Genomic DNA, 24,225 nt, shown 5'->3' with positions numbered 1-24,225 from the left:
CCACTTGTGCTATAACCTATATTTTATTTATTTTTATTTATTTACTTTTTATTTACCTTCTGTTGATGCTTTACTGCCACAGATCTAATGCATGCATTGGAAGTGAAACATTGCCAGAGCAATGGAAATCCCTGAATAAAGAGCACAAATCACAGACGCCTTTAGATGACATTGGATCTTAAAGGTTGACTCAGCAGAAGGGAAATGAATGAATTTGAAAGCTGTTTAATCAAAGCTCTAGTCCTGAAAGACTGCTCTGCCATATTGAATCTGTGTGAGAGCTCCAGTACACACTCAAAGACCAACTATCAGCCTGTCTGCTGAATCCCGTGTGGAGGCAGTCCGTGTTCATGCTCACATCATGAGCAGCTTTGAGGACGGCTGTGTATCAAGCTATCTCAGAGACAGCCTCTGTGCCCACTGATGTGCAGCAGCAGAATGAATGTCAGGCAGAGCTGGTCACCGTGTCTGTTTGGGGGCGGCTGTAAAGATCTGCTCTGTGTGTGTGAGTGTGCTTGTCTGGTGTGTGTGTGCTTGTCTGGTGTGTGTGCGCTGCCTGCAGATGACAGGCGAGAGCACGGCGTAACCTGGGAACCTGCATGTGTGCGGCAATGTTGGCGGTAATGTGTGTAGTGGGAGGGAGAATTCAGCTTTAGACAGTGGGCAAGAAGCCAGTGCATGACTGCATCATTGTGTGGACTATGCAGTTCAGTGAAGGGGAGATTTGATATTTTCTTCCTCTCACCAGAGCCTCGCTTTAAGCCAGAGCTCTGCCCAGGGAACACTCACAAAGGAGTCTTCTGCTGCAGCTGGCAGAATCCTGCTACGTGATCTAAAACCAATTTCGCTATTTGAATAAGCTAACACTTATTTCCTTATCTTTCCCTTGCAGTCCAAAAAAATCCAGGCTCAACTGAAAGAACTGCGGTACGGGAAAAAGGATTTAATTTTTAAGGTAAGTTCAAACTGGAGAGGGGGGGTTAGATGGGCACTCCACACACAGAGTAAACAGGTACTTCAGACCACCTTGAAAGGGTGATCCCATCACAGGGAATACTCCAATTAAACACTCAGCAATTACAAAGTGCCTCCAAATTAGCAGCCTGCAAAGTCAATGGTCCATCCTTTAATTCACACACCGCTGTCCTCTGTTTTCCCCTCTGCATGATCCATCCCATCCATTTCAATCACGGGAACAATGTGGATAACTGGAGCCGACAGCTGTGGAGGAAGTTCATACAGAATTATGCATTAGATCATATAAGGAAGCCCGCAAGACACAAATTACACATGACACCATGCAGCGCTGGAGCTCAGTGGGCTCACAGCAGCAGAGCCAGCACCACATGAAGAGCCCAAAACCAGAGAGGGACTCAGAACCAGGTTCATGGTCCATGTGTGTGTGCAAGGAATCTGAGAAATTTTTTAAAAAATGTATTGATTTTCAAAAATTATTCAGATTTTTACAAATTTATTAAATTTCAAAATCCTTTGAATGTTATCAAATTATTAAGTTTCATTTTTCATTTTTTAATTTCAACATTTTTGTTATATTTCTACAAATTTCTAGTTTAAAATTCTTTTGAAATATTTCCAAATTTATTTCAAAATAACAAATTATAAATTTGAAATGTGAATAATAATAATTAATAATAATAATAATAATAATAATAATAATAATAATAATAATAATAATAATAATAATATAAAATAGTAATAAAAAGAGACAAGACACAAAAAGTTTTTTTCAAACGTTAGAGTTTTAAAATTTTGAAATTGATACTCTTGCTTTTTTTTTACTATTTAAATATTCTTATAAAAAACAATTTTTTCAAAAAAAATTCAACTTTCTAACATTTCATTTTTTTTAAATATTTGCATTTTTTTTTAAATCTTTTCAATTTTGGTAAATACCTTTCTTATTTTTGCATTTTTTAAATTTTTACTTTTTTTTTTTAAAATTTTGTGCTTTTTTTGATATCCAATTTTCTTGAAATATTTGCATCAAAACAACTTTCAATTTTGGTTAATTACTTTTTTTTATTTTTGCATTTTTTATTCTTTACCTTTTTTAAATTTTTTCCATTTTTTTTTCATCAAATTTTCCTAAAATAATTGCATTTTTTAAATAAAGACATTACATGTACAACTTAATGAATTAAAAAAATATATCTTAACTCCTGTAGATAATTATTTACTATATTTTAAGTATGCATAGATTTGATACACTATATTGGTTTGTATTGTGAAGATAAAGTAGATTTTGTGGCTCCTGAATGACTTTAATCCAGGTGAGCTGAAGTAAAATGTCTCCTTTGAAAGCAACAGTTGCAGACTCCTGCTGATGATCAATGAGGAGTGCGGAGGATGCTGACTAATGTGATGAATAATGTCATTCTTGGGCCCTGTCAAATGATTAATTCTTTTAATCACGATTAATCTCATGATTGTCTGATGCTGACGTGTGATAAATTACACATTTGGTATCTCTTCTAAACGATCTCTGTCGGGAAATTATTCAAGTTTTTATTCTCTTATCAACACTGGAGTCGACAAATGTGCTCACTTTTTATTTTTTATGTCAACTTTAGTATTTTCTTTGAAAAATCTTGGCATCAGTAGCTTTGATGGTGAATTTACAGCACAGAAGAGATCATCTTTGAGAGTGTTACAGATTAGAAATCCATTCATTTTCTTGAGTTTATATTTCATTCTCTGGCCAAACAAATATCTTCTCCCCAAACTGGTGCTTGAGTTCCTGGCCGGAGCATAAAGTTGTTGTTTGTTTTAAAACATGATGTCATGGTGCAGATTTCAACACTTCAGAGCTAAACACAAGACGAAAGGCTTCAATCATCTACACACCAACCCATGGCCACAACCCACACAGTTTGCTCTTGTCTGTGGCTCCATTTAAAGAGAAACAAGCAGGATTTGGATTTATTGCCAAGAAGTTTTGTTACTATTAAGAATTCATCTACTAAACATAAATTGCCTTAATTTTTCATTTTTGGGACTCGCTCCAAAGTTTGGGTGAGATATCACGGCTGCTTAGGGAGGAGGAAGAGGACGATGTCTTTCCCAAAGCAGCAGCAGTCGACAAAGCTGAGCATTCAGCCAAAGCTTTAGATCTCCTCATGAATTTTACCTCCTTCTCAGTTAGAGTTAACAAACATGGATTATTATTATTTTTTTTTAGTATTCTTTTTTTTTCAAGTGTCGAACACCAATATGTGACAAACAGCAAGGCGGTCTACTTCAGTTATGAAGACAGAAAAGACAAATAAACAATACAAAGACAAACAAATAAAACCAAACACAAAAAGGAAGGAAGACAGTGTGTAAAAGGAGGATCACATTCTGTACAAAAAAATAAAAACAGAGAATAAATTTTGATCTAAGAATTATTCAAGTAAAAAAAAGCAACTTTCTGTTTGTAAGACTCCCCACTTGAAGGAATTTGTAAGAAAGACATAATTCAAATAATCCATTGAAATAATGTTTTAACAAGATCTGATATAACAACTCATCATTTGCTGTTTGGAAAAAAAAAAAAAAAAACAGGAAATAGTAACTCTCCCATTTGGTCCACCATCGACTGGCCATTTCCCTCTGATTTTGTAAGTCAATGGTTTCATTACTCTCACTGTTTCAAACAAGCGGCAACCTCCGTTCTAAGAATATGAGACAATGCTGAAGTGCTAAAATCTGCTGTTTCTCCAGTGTTCGCTTGAGGCTGGCTCTGGAAGTAGCGGAAGTCACAAACACACCAAGCCAAAAAAGCTGTTTTTAAAGCAGAAATTAACCTATTTACAGCCTGGTTCAAAGAACGTCTCCTGTCTGAGTCGCTTATTTTACTACAGGAAATGATGTCAGTATGATGAACTCAAACATGAACAGTTTCTTGAGCTTTGATACAGTATGTTGCTAGGTCCTTGAAAGATCTGTTTTCCCATTTGTTAACCCAAGAGGATTCTGATTAGGAATGGGACTTGAAACCAGTTCCCGTTGAGAATCGAAAAGAATCAAACTAGGGATGCACAATATAGCCCTATCAAAATTGGTTTTGGCTGATGTTGGTCATTTTTTAACATATCAGTATCGGCCAATATTTACTCATTAGCTGCCGGCATTTTCAGAGCAACTTGAACGATCTTTCAAGACCCAAATAATCTTGTTTTCTCTGACTATGTAAACACGAAACTACCTAAGAAGAGCAGACTCTCTTCTTTTGTCTCTCTCTTCCTGTTTGTGATCCAGAAATCAGACAAAAAGCATTCCTTGCTGCGTTCAGTTTCCTTTGATCCTCTGCATGGTCATCTTTTCTCACGATCGCACTGCTGTTTCTCTCTAAACCATCTGGACATATCCCTTTGTGTCGAGATTGGTTTTTATTTATTTATTTTACCAATATTAATATTGGTAAATATCAGTTATTGGGTTATCAGCCATAACAGCATTATTAATATAGGTATCAGCCCAAATTTTCATATCTGTGCATCCCTAGTTTCAGTCCATAATTATTGTTAGCTTTTGTGCTTAACAATTCCCTTATCAATCCATTACACTATGCCAGAGCTGCCGGACCTTACGATGGCTAGTCTGCCGTAGCTAGCATAGATTAGTAGTTAGATACCGTTTCCTAAGAAAACTCTGATTCAGGATTTTCAGCTTGAAGTCTTACAGAACTGAGTGCACAAAGAAATGAACATTACTGTCTGACAGGAGATTCCTATTCATCTCCTTATTTACCAAAAACAATAAAAACAAAATAGTGCAAGCTTGATGCTAACGTATATGGAAAATTGCATTGATGTGCTAGCGGTTAGCAAACATTGGTACAACTTTGGCTTTAGAATACAATTCCAACTTTAATCACAGAAACATTTCACAGTTAGACTTTGTAAAAAAAAAAAAAAAAAATACTGAAAACTCCAAGTGTCTTAAAAAACAAACAGGCAAATGAAAGAAAAGTTAGGTCCAGGCTCATGGCTGGCTTCATAACTACGGCAAGGTTCCAAACAACTTAAAATACTGCTATAACCACTTCAAGACACTAGATGGCCTACTTGAGTCAATAATACAGAACAAAACAGTCCATCAATGTCAAATGACGTGCAATTTTTACTTATTTCTATATATTTACACCCTGAGATATCCAGATCCAGTGACCAATTACGTATTTATTCCCTTATAAACTTAATTCAGTGTTGACCCAGCAAACCTGTAAAGCTACTTGTTGTACAGAGAAAATTCACAGGAGGGATTGTCAAGGGTCATAATAACAAGACTTAAATTTGATGCACATCAAAAAAATTGTTCCCTTTTAAAGAAATCTGCATCAATGTATCGTCAGAGCTAAAACTCTGACAGCCCTACACGAGGCTGGAAGTTTATAAGACAAAAAGAAAACAAAGAGCAAAGTGTCAGGTGCATTTCCTCCTCTGTATCGATGCTCAGTCAACCATCCTCCACCGCTGCTTGTATTTCCAGGAACTAAATTTTCTTGGAGCTGAATTCTTACATAATATTTATCGGCAGTCGATGCTACGTGTCGTGACCTTTCAGGCCTCGTTGGCAGTTTTAAAATGTCAGATGCCACAGTACTCTTTATTCCACTCCTTAAATGTTTGTTTTGATGTTTCATGCCCAGCCTTCCCGAAGCTTTCAGACATGAATGAAGAGGAGAAAAAAAGAGGGGCTCCATCCAGACAGCCTGGATTTTAGGCTCCGTGCCCAAACGCCTGAATATATTGTCCCTGGATGTCCCGTCGGTTGTTCTATTTCCAGCCTGTGAATGATGGATGAATTGACTTGTTTGCTGTTCGTAAATCGCTGTCTCCAAATTGCATCAGTCACTCAGCCAGCACAACCTTATTCCTCAATGTCAGCGAGCGTTTAATGTAGACCTTTTAAAACATTACGCGCTTGCAGAAGGATTAGATTAATTTTATAACGCTCTTTGTCTTGTAAAATCTGTCATCTTTGGGGAGTGACGCACACGGCCTGCCTTCTTTCTGTTTTTTTTTCTTCCCATAACCGCCGAGTCAGGTGGAAATGCATCACGTCTCTGACCCTCTCTGACTTTTCCTTGAAAACTCATATGTATTCCACATGTGCAGTGATCAAAAGCCCAGCGGGGGGAAGAGGGGAGTCACTCAAGATACAGAAATGTCATCAGCTTCACAGGGGGGTGTCAGTCAAAGCACCTTGACCGCGGGGCAATTGAGGTGGTTATGACAGATGTTGTACAGTATCAGAAAACACAGGAGCCTGTCGACAACAGAAACAGAAAAGTCTAGAAATATAACATGATAATTATTCCATGTCTGGATGTTTTCTAAGCCATGACAGGTTTGGCCATGGAGGGAGAGTATGAGTATTTTATTTCGGTCACAGTCTCCAGCGCAGAATGTGAATTACATGCAATGACTTTTCAGAAATTAAACAAATAAATAAATTAATCAATCAGTTAATTAATTAATCAATTAATGCATTAATTAATATAAATAAATAATATTCACAAAAATGTGTATACATGCAAATATTTTTTACATATTCACAAAAAATGTAAAAAATAAAATAAAATAAAAATAAAAATAAAAACCTATCGCTGAAAAAACAGGAAGCTGTAGGTGAGGCTTATTTTTGCCTACCCTGTACAATCCATAGAAATAATAACCAAGAATATCAGTAATACAAATAAAAAAAAAAAATTAATCAATTTTAAAAAACACAACAAGAATGATCCTAAATTGTTTTTCTTAATCATTTAAATTAATTCATTTTCATTTAATCCTTAATTATTTACATTTAAATGTAAAAATAAGAAAAAAACCCAAAACAAAGATTTATACACTTTCAAGCCATCACTAAATCACTTCCATAATTTTCCCCCCCAATAGGAATCACATCTGTTTTTACTTTACCCATTTTATGCCCCCTTCCCAAATTATATAGTTTTTTCCTCCTAATAAAAAAAGATGAAATCAGTTGGGAAGGCTTTTGTTTTTTACTCAAAGTAGTATTTTTAATGTTTTTAATTTTTCAATATCTAACATCTAAGAATTTTAAAGTGCAAGACTCTGTAAATAATTTATTTGTCATTTGGGGATAGGAAGCTTTATTTATTATACTAATCTCTCTTTTCTGAAGTTTAATAATAGGATTAAGATAAGATGTGTCATTTATGAATTCCCAAAAACCCAACACAACATGACATTTATAGCAGTATAAATGAGAAATGAAATAAATGCAAACATATTTAATGTATCTCTTGTTTTATAAGTTATACCATCATATTTAGATGATTTTTTTCCAAAGTATTCTATATGTGGCTTCCAACTAAGTTGATGATCTAAAACTACTCCTTCTACTAAAATTTAGTTTAACATACTCTTTCAATTTTAATTCCATTAAGTGTTGATTTAATATCACAGTTTGTCCAAACCATAGACTGTATGAAACATGGGCGTAGTCTCTCCGACGTCACCCGTCTGTTTCTGTAATGGAAAATGAAGCAGATCGGCTACAGCGGCCATATTGGTAGTGGCAAGGGCTTCGCCTACAGCCATAGGGCGCCTGTCGGTCACGTGACCCTCAGCTGTGCCTCTTATTGGGCGAGCTCACGATCTTAATATCCTCTGAACGGCCGCGTTAGAAAAAATTCACCCCCGAACAGTGGGTAATGATAGTAAAATTAGCGACTCAGACAGGAGACGTTTTTTGAACCAGGCGGTAAATAGGTTCATTTCTGCTTTGGAAACAGCTTTTTTTGGCTTGGTGTGTATGTGGCTTCCTGTACTTCTGGAGCCAGCCTCAAGTGGACACTGGAGAAACAGCAGATTTTAGCACTTCAGCATTGTCTCATATTCCTAGACTGGAGGTTGCCGCTTGGTCCAAACACCATAAATTTTGTTTAATTTTCATTTAATGATATCTTATTGATAAAAAACCATTCTTTTAACATGAACAACTGATTTTCTTCAATTCTTTAATGTCTGATCCTGAGCAAAATAAATGTATACATTTCAAATTATTTAATATTTCAAAAATATCATATAAATAAAGTACAAATAAGTTAGGTCCTAAAACTGAACCTTGTGGAACACCACATGTGACTTTCCCAGAATATGACACCACATTACTAATATTAAAATACTGATACTTATTATTTGAACAACTTCTTATCCAATCTAGTGACACCTCTTATGCTATAAAACTCCAATTTCTGCAGTAGTTGGGAATGATTAGTAAATAAAATAGTTTTCGTAACTGAACAAGACACATACAGCATAATGTTTCTTATCTATAAGTGTAGATATGTTTTTTTAACAAATTACTTCACTGCTAAGGATGTTGATGTTGCTCCTAAACCCATATTGATGATTACTCAGTAGATCGTATTTCTCCATTTAATTATCAAGTTATTGACAATTTTTCAAGAACTTTTGGAAAGACACAGGTCTGTAATTTGTCACCATTTTTTTTTAAGATTGGGATCAGGAAAAACGCCTGTTTGACAAGACTTGTTAGAAATATGAGTACATTTCTAAAGGAGACAGTGCATCACAGAGCAAGAGGAGGATTGTGAAAGCACAGGGACACAAAAAGAGGACGGGGAAACTTCTCTTAGAGGAGGAAGTAAGACACGTTTGGTCAGCACTTTTTATTAAATCGTAGCCCTCAGATTTAAAAGACACCTTAAAAAAGAGTCCAAACCTTGAAGTCCCAGTTCCGAACTGTAAAGAGCACACAGACAGGTCCTCCCCGCCTGCTCAGCCGTAACATTAAAGCCTTCAGAGGAAGTGACAGCGCCTTCCCTGCGTTTCCCTACGAGACAATATTTCCTGGCATAGGAGCTGCATTCATCCTTCACATCCTCTTTCCTCAGTCAGTCCACTTTTAAATGGACCCCCAGAGCTGCTTCTCCTCCAGCCTGGAAAAAAAAACAGAGAAGAAAAATGACGGCTTGATGTAGTGGCACGCCTTGTCTGGCTGAGTGGCGAGCACCGACTGACCCCACACCTTTTATAATGGACTCAGAGCGGGAACATGGAGCCTCAGACTTGGAGGCACTAACCCTGAAAGTCAGCATTTCTGGGTCAGCGGCCATGTGCCCGCAGTCCTCGGAGGGCTCTCTGCTGATGATGCTCTGTGTAATGAATGTAATGGCTCTGTACTGTAATGCATCATACCCGCATGCATGCACAACACACACACTCACACACACACACTCACACACACACATTCTTCAGTGGCTGTAGAAGAAGCACTAAGAGCAGGATGCTTTTATTCTGCATGTGCTCGAATCACTCCAACCTGGACTCTTCATCAGTCTGTGCCAGAGATCCACATTATGGGATAACTACCATCTGGATCAGCTTACAGATTGTTCAGAGTGCATCATTAACATAAAAGACTTCTTTATGAACAAAAAGAAAACCTTGGAGCAGTAGATAAACCATGCTCTCACATCTTACGTTCAGTATGCAACCAAAGGTTGGCCTGATTGAGGGGTTTAAAAAGACGAGATACTGAATAATCCACTGATGCTCTAAAGCCTGGTACAAACATGTTCATGGATCTAAGCCTGTTCTTTTCTCTAGCTTCATGAGCAGCCAGAGGCATTGTGGGTTTTTAGACTTCTGAGTAGGTCTGTCAGCGAGTTCTCCGCCAGAGCGCCAGTTGGCTGAGGGGTTTCTATTCCTTTGTGTTCGACCGTTTCCAGCTTTCATGAGCGCTTCCAACGACGGCAGTCAAGATACACTAAGTAGACATTGGAGTTACAGACAATGCATTTTGGAAACACTTACTCTTTGGGAGGAAATACATCCTCACGCTAAGATTGAGACGGCAATGAATGTTTGAGCTGAATATCATAAAAATCATAAATCATTAAAAAAATGTAGAGATATGGGAAGAGAAGTGGTGTGCAGATCAGCCTAAAATATTGATATATAGGTGCCAATGTTGGGATCAGTATTGATCAGTACTTGGGGGATGAGGTTGATACTTAAGTTTCATTTTCTCTTCTCTGCATGTGCTCCTCTCAATAGCTGCTCATAGCTTTCTATCTATCTAGATAGATAGATAGATAGATAGATAGATAGATAGATAGATAGATAGATAGATAGATAGATAGATAGAAGAAAACATATCAGGATCAGGATCTGCCCCTCCAGGATTTCCAGTTGACAAAATAAAAAGAGAGTATAATCAGAAGTCTTCCTCTGTATCCATATGCATATCATGCATAAAGCATTAACAAGCCTTAAAGTTCAATACATACTGCTTTCCAGCTTCTCCACCCCCGGAGCTGTTAATGCAGCTTTCAGCCTCTCCTCAAGGGTATAAACCGAAGGTTATGAGCGTCTTGTTAAAGTGCAATCATGTGAAATGATCTGATATCTTATCTCTTGGCAGAGAGGAGCAGGAATATCAGTTATTGGTATTGATTTCAGATTTTTTCCATCCATACTCATTCCCACTTCCTGACGTTAGCAGCTGCTGTTACTCTGCAGTTTCCTCTCGTCATGCAAACATGTATGAAATTATACAGTGTCACATATGTACAAGTTTTGAAGGTGTGAACCAGGGGTCTGCAACCTTTACTTTCATAAGAGTCACTTTGTCTTATCAGCCAATCTGGATTAAAGTTGTTCCAGAGCCAAATAAATAAATAAATAAATAAAAAAACAAAAACTTTATCTTTACAATAAAACTATCAAGTCTATTGAATTCGATACATAGTTAAAATCTGGTCAATACTTATCTAAACTAGAAGGTTTTTGAATTTATAAAATTGTACGTGTGAAGTCTCAGATTTTTATTCCTGATACGTCCGCAAAAATGTCAAAAAAGTTGAAATTGTGAATGATAGACCGTTGCAGTTGATTTGGTCATGTATGTCATAAGGCAGTGTAAAACTGTAAAATACAAGAAAAAACATAATAGATTAACATTAACAGTCAAACAGATATATATTGTCAGATACCCACTGGAATACGTTTCCTTGCTTTCAAAAGTTCTGAAAAGTGACTTGAACTAGTTTTAACTAAAATGATCTGTGAGCTGCTTTTTGTAGCTCCTCTGCTTGGTGATTCTCCCACTGACTGCTCTACGGAGGCTCAAGATGGCCATGACACCATATCTGAAAGGTCACTTTGAACTAAACAGAAAAATAAGCAGGAGCTTTATATCCACATAAAAAGCGACACTGCGAAAATTAGCAAAAATTGTATATATATATTTTTTTTATCGGTAAATGTTGTGTTGAGTATTGTGAAATGCAAAAATTGGTAAAAATTGAAAACATGTTAGAGTTAAATACATTTGCAACAATTTTATTTTTTTTTAATTAAGGAAAATGCAAAAAAAAAAAGGAAATGACAAAAATTTGAAAATACTAAAAAAATTCTTAATTTAACAAATTTGAGATTTCAAAAAAATTGCAATGATTTTGAAAAAACAAAGAAAGTACACAATTTGCAAAAAAAAATTGATGTCAATTGGCAAGAAATTAGAAAAATGTTGAAATTTGAAAACTTTGCGGAAATGGTAAAATCCATATTCTTTACATTAAAAAATTGGCAAAAATTGTAAAAATTTTGTATTGAAAATTGTAACATGACAGAATTGGCAAAACTTTAAAAAAATGTTTGAGGTCAATACATTTGAAACAATTTTAAAAAATTGAAATCAAGAAAATGCAAAAAAAATTAAAATAAATAAAGAAATACAAAATCATTGAAACGTCGAAATTGGCAAGGAATTAAAAAAGTTGAAATTTGAAACCTCTGCAAAAATTGCAAAGAATGTTTTCTGAATTCAAAAATGTACAAAAACTTTAGACAATTTCAAAGTATCAATTTATTTTTTTGACATTTTTCTTTTTTTCTTTTGTTAACAATGTCAGCGCATGATTTTATTTAGTGTCAGGGTCCTTAATCATCAATACCCTCTGTAAGAAAAATAACAATTCTTTAGTAATATTTTTTAAAGCTACAAGGAGCCACTGCAGACAGAGGAGTCCAAGAACCTCACGAGGCTCCAGAGCCGTACGTTAAAGACACTTGGTGTAAACAATCAATCTGTTTTGACCTCTAATGACACCATATTACTGTTTAAACTCAGTTATCTATTTCATGTCAGGGTAACAGCCAATAATCTGTCCAAGTTTTTGTTTGATTCAACTCCCTGAGTGAATTTCTTGGCCCTCATCCCTCCACAGCCTCCTCTATCAGTGAGTAATGAACACTCACTAATGAAAACTTTGACGTTACACTTTTGCCATTTGCCACAAAAAGATAACATACAAGCCTTTGTGTCCATGATTAAAGGACTGATCCTCAAACTTTATTACCTTTGGATTCCCTCTGGAGCAAAGCCTGACAGCTACAAATGACTCTGAGAGACTGCTCCAAACTTCAGTAAATGAAAAAAGGGAACTTCTGAGAGATGGATCTGATTCTTTGGCTTCTTTGAAAACCCTGAGTGGCTGAAAGTTGCCCTGTCCTTGACTGTCACTGCGTGCTCATCTGTCAGGGAAAACGTAAGCGTGGTTTCAGCCGTCCCGCTGAAGTGGAGGAAGGGACAGACATGTTCATCATAAGAATCACCCTCTTTATGGCAGGAATTGAGATGGAAATGAGGTGTTAGCCACAAAAACAAACAAGAAAGTGGCCCAGCTGTGTCGGAGACAGAATGAGGAAGCGTATTAGTCTATAAAACTCACCAAAAAGCATCAATCAGGCTCATCGCCCATCACTGCATTCTCATCCCCTGCTTTTTCCCTGGGTTTTAGATGCAGTTTGTTGGGTAAGCTGACCTTGAGTGTTTAAAGAGTGTAAGTCCGTGCGGTTTATCATTTTGAGAGGCCTGTAAAAGACACCCAATAAAAGTTCATGGCTCAGAGTCTATCACCGAGGCTGTTTTTACACAGACTGCATGCAAATGATCCCAATAAGAGTTTCTTTCTTCTCACTGATGAATCTATCAATAATAAAAGCTCCTCACTGGGACCTGTGCTGATCCTCACACCGGGTTAGATGGGCTCATTTACTGAAAAAAAAAGAGTCGTGTGTGTGTTTCTGGGCTCAGGGATTAAACTGATGCTCATTAAGGGGTTTGATGGTTTCAGCGGGTCTGTTCCAGAGCTGTCAGGACTAAACCTTTCCTCTCCCTAAAAGACAGATGAGATCCTTTTTTTTGGGGAGGGCTTTCAATTGACTTATGCTTATCTGACTTCCTTAAACCTCAGGATTCAGCACGTCTCTGTGTGCCGTGAAACAGACCCGGGGTATTATTTGCCAAAGCGTTTCAGCTCTCCTCTCCGATTTTTATTCGGTATTATGCAGCTGTGATTATGAGGCTTTATGAGTTCCCAGCTCTCCCTGTTTATGGAAAAGAGAATCATCGAGGGCTAAGAGCGTAAAATGTACATGAGGTTTAGTGCTCGATCAATGTGTATTAGTGTGTGTGTGAAGGGGCCATAATGGAGATTTTGAATAGTCAGGATAAAAGTGACAATCGGCTAAATAATAAGAGTCTTAATCCTCTGTGCTATAGATTAGTGTTATTGATGATGCTGGGCAGACGAGGCAGGGATGAAGAAGTGCTCTGTCTGCGTGGAACAAAGAGGGCTCAGCTGATTCAAATGTCATGTCTTCCTGCAGGGGCAGCAGTTAATGGACCTGGAGCACAAGTTAACCATCGCCAAGGAGGAACTGGAGAAGACGGCACTGGATAAGGTGAACGATGGGGCCAGAATACATGCTTTTGGTTTTGGTGCATCATTTAATTTATATTTAAATTATATTCTGAAATTTTTACAATGAGGTATGCGCATGTTTACCATGGTTTGTACATTATTATAGCTTACTACCCAGATCTAAACAAGCACAGATAATGTTGCCAACCACTTTATCAGGTATACTATGAAAAAAAATTGTCTTTTCAGACTTGATATGAGCCCCTTTCACATGACCAGACCAGAAAAATGTCTTATTTCAAGTTCTTTGAAGACCATAATTATCTTAATCTAAATGATCTGTAACAAGTAAAGCTAGTTTGTTCCAATACGTAGGCTACAAATCGTCAAAATCCAAAGTTCACGTGCAAATAGCAAACTTCCTGTTCAGAATTCAGGATAGTCGTAAGAGACTTTTTTGTAGGTCTAGGCATGTTTGTTATACACCCCAAATTTCAGGGTTGTAGCTCAAAGTAGCCCAAGGGGCTGCAGTTTTGAACCCCTAGGGGGCGCTATGGGTGGTGAGTTTCTGCACAGACAGTGGAATCATAAATTTTTAGGCAGGCCTGAATTTTGTGGCTAGGTCGATTTGCCCTTTTTTTTTCAAGTGAAGGGGTCGAAAAGTAGCATTATTCTGGCAGATTTGTTTACTCGTTAGACCTCATTTTTGTTTTTTTAATAATTTGAAATGAGACATTTTTCTGGACTACTCGGGCAAATGTGGCTCATATCAAGCCTGAAAAGTGGGTTAAACAGGTGGTTAGTTTTGGGTCTGCAGGAGTTTTGGTAACTTGTTCGTAAACGCAACATTCAAATTAGGCTCCTCCTCCCTGGCTCAGTGCCAGCAGCAGCCCACACCCATAATCTCCAACCGTGGCAACATGAACACACTCACTAGCCCACCTGACTTGGCATGTTAGCATAAGCTAATCAAAGGTATTTGACACATACATAGTTAGCAGAAAGCTTACTCATGTCTGTTGCTCTCCAAGTTCCTGAAAACGAGTGAAAGTTGAGCCAAGCTTCACCCTCGTTTAGGAAAAAGCTTTATTTGTTTGGCATTTCATTTCACTTTGGTTGTTTTTCTTCCTTCGTGCTATGTCTGCTATCATAGCCAGCAAAGTCACTTGCTTACTGGGTGCGCTGTGATTGGCTGAGATAACCACGCTTACTCCCCGCCCAGAAATGTCCCAAAACATCAACATCCAGGCAGAGGAGACGGTTGAGGCAGACACAGACACTGACATATATGTACAGATCCCAGAGGAGGGGGTTGAGCAGGATTAAATTGAAAATCCTGCAGACTCTTCCTTTAAATATCTATTTAGCCAATCACGTGGCAGCAACTCGGTGTGTTTTTACAGTGTAGACATTTAGGCATTAATCTGCAAAGAGGACCAAAGGCTGGTGATGCTAGCTCTGCTAATGTTTGCCACACTCTGCAAACCGTCATGTTTCACTTTCCTGCGTTGAGCTGAATTCAAACCCTGGCAGTCTGCTTCCTGTGGAGCTTTTGTTTTGAGATCCTCTCTGAAAAACACTAAATGTTTAAACACAGCCTGCAGCAAGTTTGCAAGCTATTACACTCGGTCAATAAACTTAGGTGAGACGTGCCACCTGTTAGCCACGGGTTAACTTCAGTCAGTTAGGACCAAATAACAGATGGGGAAAGTTCCCCACCAATTAAAACCTCATCTTTTATTTACCGCTTCAGTCACAGAGAGTGGCAGGAGGAAGCAGGGGGTTTGGTTTGTTGGTGACCAGAGGAGTGGGCTTCTCAGAAAATAATCAGGGTTTGGATTTATTATCCTGCTCCTGGTGAAAAACAAGAAACGAGATCATTGTTTCATGATTTAAATAATATTTTCTCCTCTAGTTTTGACACTTTTTGCTTTGAGTCTGAGTACAGGTAAAGGCTGAGAGTGAAACTCCAATTAGTGACCACTGCGATGGAAACACTGCAAAAAACTAAATCTTATCAAGTGTTTTTGTCTTATTTCAAGTAAAAATTGTCTTGTATTTGTTGATATGAGCCACATTTAACTGGTTAGTCTAGAAAAATGTCGTGTTTCAAGTTATTTAAAGACAAAAATGAGCTCTGAATTGCTTGGAGCAAGTATAAACGATCTGCCAATGAAACAAGAAAGAATGCTTCAAAATTTGCTTAAAACTAGAAAAATGTCTTAATACAAGTAGCTTTTCATTTTTTTCCATCGGCTGACAAGAAATTCAGACCTCATTTTGTCTAAATAACTTAAAACAAGACATTTATCTAGACTTGTCAGGTGAATGTAGCTTATATTTGATATTATACTCACACAGTACATCCCAGTTGTCATGGAATACTTTGAAAAAAGAGAAAAGACCTTGAGGGACCAATAAAAGTGTTTGAATTTGTCATGTGACCCTTTGGAGGTCAGGCTGAGTTCCTTTTTGCAGACTTTCCTGCAACTTGGCCAATTCTCTCCTCAAAACTGTCCAATAACTTTTTTTACTGAGCCTTTCTCAGCCTAGAAAAATATGTTCATATTAAAAGACAAGTAAAGCTTAATTTCTAATAGTTTAATTTACTTTATTGGCCAATTAATTTAAGGGAACATGTAAAAATGAAAATGTTGCCCAGAGGCATCACCAAGAAAATATTGTGGTTACTGTCTTTGGGTTTACAGACTGTTTAAAAACAAACTGGTCATTATTTTTTTATTGTTTTATTTTTTACCTCTACAGTTTTCACCTGGATAAATCTGATGTTAGTTTTAGTAAAGTTCAGACTAACACTGCAGCCTCTGGTCTACTGGAGTGAACTTTGTGAGCTTTCTTCACAGAGCACAGGCTCAGATCCTCCACACAGGCTGGTTTCCAAACCACCTACTACATACTACATGTGTATGTAGTATGTAGTATGACTGTTCTGTTGGGTCTTTTTCCGTAGTATACTACTCTGGTTTCCGGTTTCAGAAGCGAGGCTGATGATGTTATGTTTTTTTATGCCTTCACTATAAATATACAAAACAATCTATGGGCAGATTTCAGCATTTTAGTTATTTTGTTAATCATATCAAACAGAATCATCATTCTTGATTTCTAATCTTACACCAAAAGTTGTATCGTTTACTGAAAATAAATATGAAAGGGATTTTTATCTTTACAGCTGATGAAATAAAAACTTCCATATAGTCCCTGTATGGTTTAAAAAATGAATTAGTGTTTTATGTGGGCTTTAATGAATTTGTAGAAGTTAATACCTCTTCTACAACTAGAAGTTACAAGATTTTCAGGTGTTTCTTTGCATTATTTCACTTCTGTCTCACAACCTGTCCAACGTTAGTGTTGTTGTATTGTAGTTGTAAGGCCGACTCATTCCAGTAGATGGCCGTAATTCGCCAAAACCTGCCACCTACATTGACAAACAGCATTAGACAGTATGCCAGGTAGACTGGTCTTTTGCATACTGAGAAATTGTCCTGGAACAGTAGGACTTTTTTTTTTCTTTTTTTGCAGAATATGCAAGTTTTTCGCATACTGCCCCCTACAGACTAAATTTCAGCCAAAATAGTCGGCACTGCTGGTGTGGAAGGCAGTTTGGAAAACAGCCTCATTTTTCCCCACAATGAAAAGTCTGTCTCCTGAAAGCCACAGAAGTGACGTTGTCATAAAACAGTTTGTGTAAAGTTGGATTAATTATGTTCAGACTCTTTGACCCATTCATTTCAATGGGTCGTTTCTCAGTGGTACAGTGTCGCTTACAGGCAATGCTCATACATGAAGTCTTATAAAAAGTAATTTTCTAAATTTTATACACTTTTTATGGCATGTTTTTAAACTGTTGAGGCTGTCAAGCATATTCCACGTTTTTTTTTTAATTTTCAAACATAAATAAATTACTCTTTTTTTTCATTGCTGACCATTATGGTATAGTACTGCCTCGAGGCAACAAACCCCCAAAACATATCTCTTTTTTTTTTATTATTATTATAGTTTGAAAATGTCTTGCATTATGTTAATCTGATTTTTATTTATTTATTTTTTTAAACATTCTTTTTCTTGGTAGCAGCACTATCAACCAATCAATCTTTATGCGTACAGCGCCAAATCATTACAAACGTTATCTCAAGACACTTTACAAACACATTTACAGGTCTAGACCCGTAAATGTTAATAAAATTTTATTTGCAGAAACATCAAGACAAGATAAGGAGTCTTATCTTATCTTAATCCACCATGAGTGCAGTGACAATGGCAAGGAAAAACTCTCTTTAACGGGCAGAAACCTCGGACAGAACCAGACTCATGTTAGACAGACATCTGCCTCAACTTCACTATGGGAACTACAGAGGGTTAAGTCTAAAAAGACATTTTCTACTGAAAATAAGACAAAAACACTTGATAAGATTTTACTTTTCTGCAGTGTTGCCCTATTTGTTGGCTGCTAAACCTCCAACTGATCTTATTTTCCTGATCTGATTCATGTACACCCCACGGTACGCCTCAAAGGAAAACATAAGCTCTTTTTTATTTTGCATAAAGTGTTGCAATATTACCACGATTCAGAAAAAGAAGTTCTGATGTCGGAGGTTTAGTTTCAAGGAAAACTTACTTCAATAATCAGCATTTCCCTGACACTTTGTTCAACCCTGAGGATATATATTCTAAATATTTGGCTGCAGCACGTTGTAAGCATGCCGCAGCTTGGATTTATGAGGATCTAATGTTATTTTCGCATGTGGTTATTGACGCTCTGTCACTGGAGGCGAGTTAGATGAGTTAAAAATGCATGGGGAGAAAAGTGCTGATTAGGAAAACAGGTGACTGTGAGACTCAGCTCAGGAGATTTGAAGGCATCAGAGGCAGCGGGATAATTAAACCAATCATTCTGTCCCTTATTATTATTGATTAAAAGTAAATGATCTTTTGAGCATTACTTCTGCTTTATTACCCTGGTGAGTTCCGCTTCACGTCTCGCCTAACGATGCTTCCCAGCTGTTTTAAAGTCACTTTAAAGCCTGGCCTCCGATGGCTTTAATGCCTAAGTAAATTTCTCATGTGGATGCATAAAAAGAGGTGACGGGGGGGATTCACAAATCTTCTGCTCTGTCTGTGTGTGTGTGTGTGTGTGTGTGTGTGTGTGTGTGTGTGTGTGTAATCTGGTTGGGGAACAGGAGTCCCAGCTGAAGGCGCTGAAGGACACAGTTCACATCTGCTTCTCAGCTGTCCTGCACAACCAGCCCAGCAGCTCTCACAGATTCCCCACCGCCCCCACCCACTTGTTCAGATACTCATCGCTCATCAACAGCTCCAGAGTCACCTTTCAGCAGCCACATGCCAAGGTAAATCAATATTTCTCTCATTTCTTACCAACTTAATGCGTATTAGAAAGCGGGGGCCTGTGTTATTGTTGAACTCGGCCTCTTTACACACCAAGAATCGGTGGAATGACGCATCCATCCTACACGTGTGCACTGTTTAAGAGGCTGTTTCGTCCTTGAGCCGACACTGTGTGGTATCATCAGGCATCAACGAGCGCTGTGCAGGGATGTCACACAGAGAAGCTTTTGTATCGAGCATTTTTAAAATGTAAAGAAGAAATCTGTCTTTAGAGATGAATGTATAAAAGAAGTCTGCACCAGCTGTACTTCTCTTCATACTGAAGTGGCTGAAAAACCACATAATGTATCTGTGAAACAGCAACTCAGCTGCAGCTTTTGTCTTTTGTAACTCCAGGAATATTTTCTATCAGTTTACCAGCTCCAGGATGTTTTCCTTTCATTCTGACACTCTTTGACTGTGTTAACATGAAGGGATGGGTGTCCAATCAGGTGCTTTCATAGGTACCTGCCGATATCCGTCAAAATTGTGGCGCAAGCTCCCCCTCCACAAACGACAAGCCCCAGCCCTGTCTGTTTTTAAAACACATCTTAAAACCCATTTTTATTCTTTGGCTTTTCACCCAGCTTTGAGACTCTGCTCCTGTTTTAGTGTTTTACGGGTTTTTTTAGGTTGTATTAATTGTTTTGAAGAACAATGAAACAATTATTTTAGTAACTGCTCCTTTATTTGTTTTATTTATTGACTTATTTATTCCTGCACCGTCTTGTTTGTTTCAGCTGTTTTTTTTTTTTTTTAAAAGTGCTTTATTAATAAAGTTGAATTGTAGTACCAAATACTGGTTCATGTAAAATCAAAGGTACCATGTTTAGGTACCTAAACGCATCATTGTGACTGTTAAGGAGTGGAAGAGTGGGAATTTTCCATGCTGGTCATAAACACAGCATTGCAAGTTTATATACTTAGAAATCAAGGAGTTAAACTGAAAAACTTTGAATTTTATCATTAAACAAATAAATATTTATTACCACATAAACATGCACAAAAGGTATTGAAAATTGGTACCCTTGAGTACTGATATTGATTGCCAGGTACTGAGCATCAGTACCATATCGCCTCAAATGTGAAAGGTACCCATCCCTATTCACATGCACACCACACTGCAAAAAACTGAAATTTTCTCAAGTGCTTTTTTCTTGTTTTAAGTAAAAATTGTCGTCTTGTACTCCACACTCAATTGGTCAGTCCAGAAAAATGTATTTCAAGTTATTTAAAGAAAAAAATGAGGTCTGAAATGCTGTAAAAAGTTTAAAAAAATGGAACAAGACAAAAATTGCTCCAAATTTGCTTTACACCAGATTAATTTATTGATACAAGTAACTTTTCTCTTCTTCCATTGGCAGATTTTTTTAAACTTGTTACAGTAATTCAGACCTCATTTTGTCTTTGAATAACTTGAAACAAGACATTTTTCTGGACTGATCAGGTGAATGTGGCTCATATTAAGTCTCAAAAGACATTTTCTACTGAAAACAAGACATAAACACTTGATAAGATTGCAGATTTTTGCAGTGCTTGCTTTAGCGTCAGTTTCCTGCAAAAACTGAAATCTTATCAAGTGTGTCTTGTTTCAAGTTATTTAATGAACAATGAGGACTCTCAGCACACCTGAAGGCACAGGAATGTAGGAAGAGGACGTAATGTGTCTTTAAGTAACTTGAAATCAGACATTTTTATAGACTGACCAGGTGAATGTGGCTCATATTGAGTCTAAAAATTCTAATAAGACTTAAAAATAAGGCAAAAACATTTGCTAAAATTCCTGTTTTCTGCCCATTCCTATTAAGGTTTATATCTTTGTGAAGGCAGTGTCCTCAGAGTATGGAGCTACTGGGATATTCCCATGTTTATCTGCACAAAAAACTGAAATCTTATCAAGTATTTGTCTAACTTTAGAAGAACATATTTTTTTAGACTTAATCTGAGCCACATTCACCTGACTAGTCCAGGAAAATGTCTTGTTTCAAGTTATTTAAAGACAAAATGAGGTCTGAATTGCTGTAACAAGTAAAAAAAATCTGTCAATGGAACAAGAGAAAAATTACTCACATTAAGACATTATTTTGGTTACAAGCAAATGTTTTTCGTTCAATTGGCAGATTTCCTTTACTTGTTAGAAGCAATTAAGACCTCATTTTTGTCTTTAAATAAGTGGAAACAAGACATTTTCCTGGACTGAAAAGTTGAATGTGGCTCATATCACTTATCGTAAGACGATTTGATTAAAAACAAGACAAAAACACTTGATAAGATTTCAGTTTTTTATAGTGTGCAAATTCTGAATAAACCGTAGCATAAGTAGACTTTACAATTAATGAACGGAGTCTACCTGATGTTGCCCAGAAACAGATTTTAGAAGCCAAATGACTGGGGCGGCCATATTGGAAGTGACGCAGGCTTTAAGTCTCCACACTAATAGCTAGAGGGCGCCTGTCAGTCACAAAACAGCTTGGACCAGCAAAACACTAGACCGCTTTTCTGTCCAAAGTGCAAAGACGGCAGAGATCGGTCGATGTTTCAGCGTGAAAAATGAACCCGTCAGCAGGATCCATCCCTCTTATACGGCTTTAAGTTATTTTGACTCTTTTGAGTTTTGAGGAATGAGGAGCAGCTGCTGTATGCTAGATATTCACTGACACGTTCAGCTGAAGGTCTCCACTTTACAGGGTCACTCTTTAAACTGACAGAGAAACATTCACCTTGTGAGGCTCAAAGAAGAACGTTGGTTTGGAGGAACTGAGGGGCTGTTTACACAACACGGGATGAAATGCAAAAGTGTTGTTGCGGTTCAGCCTCTCTGTTACACGGAAATGGCATTTTAGTGAAAACGCTAAATTTTAAAACAGCCTCCAGAGCGGATTTTTTTCTGAAATGCTGCAGCCACTGTTGCCATGTAAACAGCAAGCTGGCGTTTTTTCCTCTTCTGCTCTTAGCGTTCAACAATACACTCTACTTCAGTGGAGATCTACCAAAAGATGCTTCTGGATAATCCAGTTAGAGCACCATCTACAGGCCTGGCATGCTAACTGTAGCGTTTCCCTGTAAACTCAGACAGAGGGAGTAATAAAGTCACTGCTGGTGCTCCACCAATCAGAAACCTTAACCTTCGTTGTTGCTATAAAAACGTCCTATCATAAACCTTCCTCATGTTCGATGGGAGAGTGTCAGTGTCTTTGTAACAGCAGCTTTGTTCTGCTCACTGTAACCGTGGCGTAAAGAAGAAAGGGAACTGTTAAAATCCATCTCTACAGCGCTTTGATGCCGCCACGAGCAGAACCAACAGGCCTTTATCCACAGACGACCTTTGCTTTGTCTTAGCAGGAGGGCACAGGTTTATACAACACCAATTAATCACAACGGCTTCTTTTAATTTAAGTGTATCAGCGGGCTGCGTCAGGGAGCCGGCGTGCTGATTGTAGCGCGGGCTCATTATTCTCACTCCACCTGCAGTTCCCCGCTCCGACGTGTCAAAATGTTGGATGGAAAAGGCCTCAAGCTTTGAACTTCTTTAAAACATCTGCTCCTTCTGATTGTCAGTGACCTCGGTTTGAAGTGTCTCAGGATGGAAATGAGATAAGTTTGTTTTGAAAAGGGAAAATGGAAAGGAAGCTGGATTTAGGATTTGCTTCTGTAATGGTGAGGTAGAATATTCACTCTGACTTTCTCAGATAAGATAAAGCAAGCTGCTGTTTTTTTCCTCCTCTTTTACCCTGTAAACACTTTCAGATTGAAATTCATTTCACACTGTAACTCTGAGCTTACTGACATCGCAGGATACAACCCGGTGCCAGAATCTCCACCCCGCTGCACATCACGCCGCGTATAATGCACCGTCTGCGATGTGAATTTAAGTGTTAGCCGATTATTACCTCCTTTTTCAAGCCGCTGTTTGTCAATCTGATGCCCCAAGTATCACCCTCTTGGGAGAAATAGCCCAAGAAATAATTACTACCAAATATAACAGTTGGGCAAACACATTTCCAGAGGATGTTCAGGATAATAACGGGACTGCACCGCCGAGCGCTCAAAGTAATTTATGTTGTTCTTTAAATTCTATTGTTTTGTGGCTTTAGGAGTGAAGCTTTATCGCTTCAGAGCATTGTGGGAGGTTTTTAGTACACTGGACTTAAAGTTTATTCTCTATGAAATGATTAACTCAATGTGACACAGCTTTTGTTTGCAGCCTTTCAAAGTCAAGGTCAATATAGACTCGACTAAGGGCTCAGGATTTAATCCCTTTTAGGAGAAAAAAAAAAGTAAGCCCCCTGCCAAGTGGATTTGTTGTAGAAATAGGATTAAACCTTCACTGTAGATATTGCCTCTTGTTTTTTCACCGAAACACTCTGACATTTTAAAACTAATGTGTGTCAAGGTTTTACACAGTCAATATCTTCTTGTTGTGATTCGAAACAAGTATTTCTGTGACTCAACAGACCAAAAACAAAACACAGAATACAGACATCACTTCTGCTTTTTCTTTCCTTTTTTTTCTTTCTTTCTTTGAAAATATACTTCACAGTAGCTCTGCTGTTATTTTCCCCTCGAGCAGGCAGCCATGTCATCTCCAATCAGAGAACGGGTTTGTTCTGATTTCTGAAAAGCAGTCACTGCGCTCACTTTGTAATCATGAAGTCGGACTCACCCGCACGACACCTTGTCTGCCGCCGTCCTGGTGAGACGCTCTGCCTTTAAGAGGCTTTTCAGTCCTCAGAGTAGTCACAGTTTACTCTGCGTCTTTCTCATGGGGCCTGGCAGATTGGTATGGAAGCCCATTTCTGCCAGTTAAAAAAAAAAAGACAAAAGAGGTCAAAATCATGGGATAAGAAAGTCATAACTGTAAGCTAAAAAGTCACAACAATGAGATAATAAGGTTAAAGTTATATGATAAGAAGTCAAAATGATAAGATAACTAAGTCATAGTTATGAGATAAAACGTCTTCATGAGATAGAAAGATATACGTATAAAATTCAAAAGTAAAATTTATGAGATAAAGTCAAAATTATGAGAAAAAAGTTGCAATGATCAGAAATGAAGTAATAACTATGAGATAAAAAGTCACAATAATAAGATATTGAAGTTGTAATTATAT

At 37.6% G+C, this 24,225-nt stretch overlaps 1 protein-coding gene across 1 annotated transcript in view; it reads left to right on the top strand.

Moving 5' to 3' along the window:
• Nucleotides 1-24,225, top strand: part of luzp2 (leucine zipper protein 2) — a 305,954-nt gene that overhangs the window by 243,316 nt on the left and 38,413 nt on the right. The window contains exons 7-9 of the mRNA XM_074665597.1: nt 893-955; nt 13,677-13,751; nt 18,910-19,077. Coding sequence (XP_074521698.1) covers nt 893-955; nt 13,677-13,751; nt 18,910-19,077 — 306 coding nt within the window. The remainder of the gene's footprint in view (nt 1-892; nt 956-13,676; nt 13,752-18,909; nt 19,078-24,225) is intronic.

Source organism: Halichoeres trimaculatus, unplaced genomic scaffold, assembly GCF_033239565.1.
Source record: "Halichoeres trimaculatus isolate MK-OKI-2021-1 unplaced genomic scaffold, fHalTri1.1 fHalTri1_scaffold_3, whole genome shotgun sequence".
Lineage (NCBI taxonomy): Eukaryota > Metazoa > Chordata > Actinopteri > Labriformes > Labridae > Halichoeres > Halichoeres trimaculatus.
The sequence above is the reverse complement of the archived record's forward strand: the minus strand, read 5'-3'. Positions and strand labels throughout refer to the sequence as shown.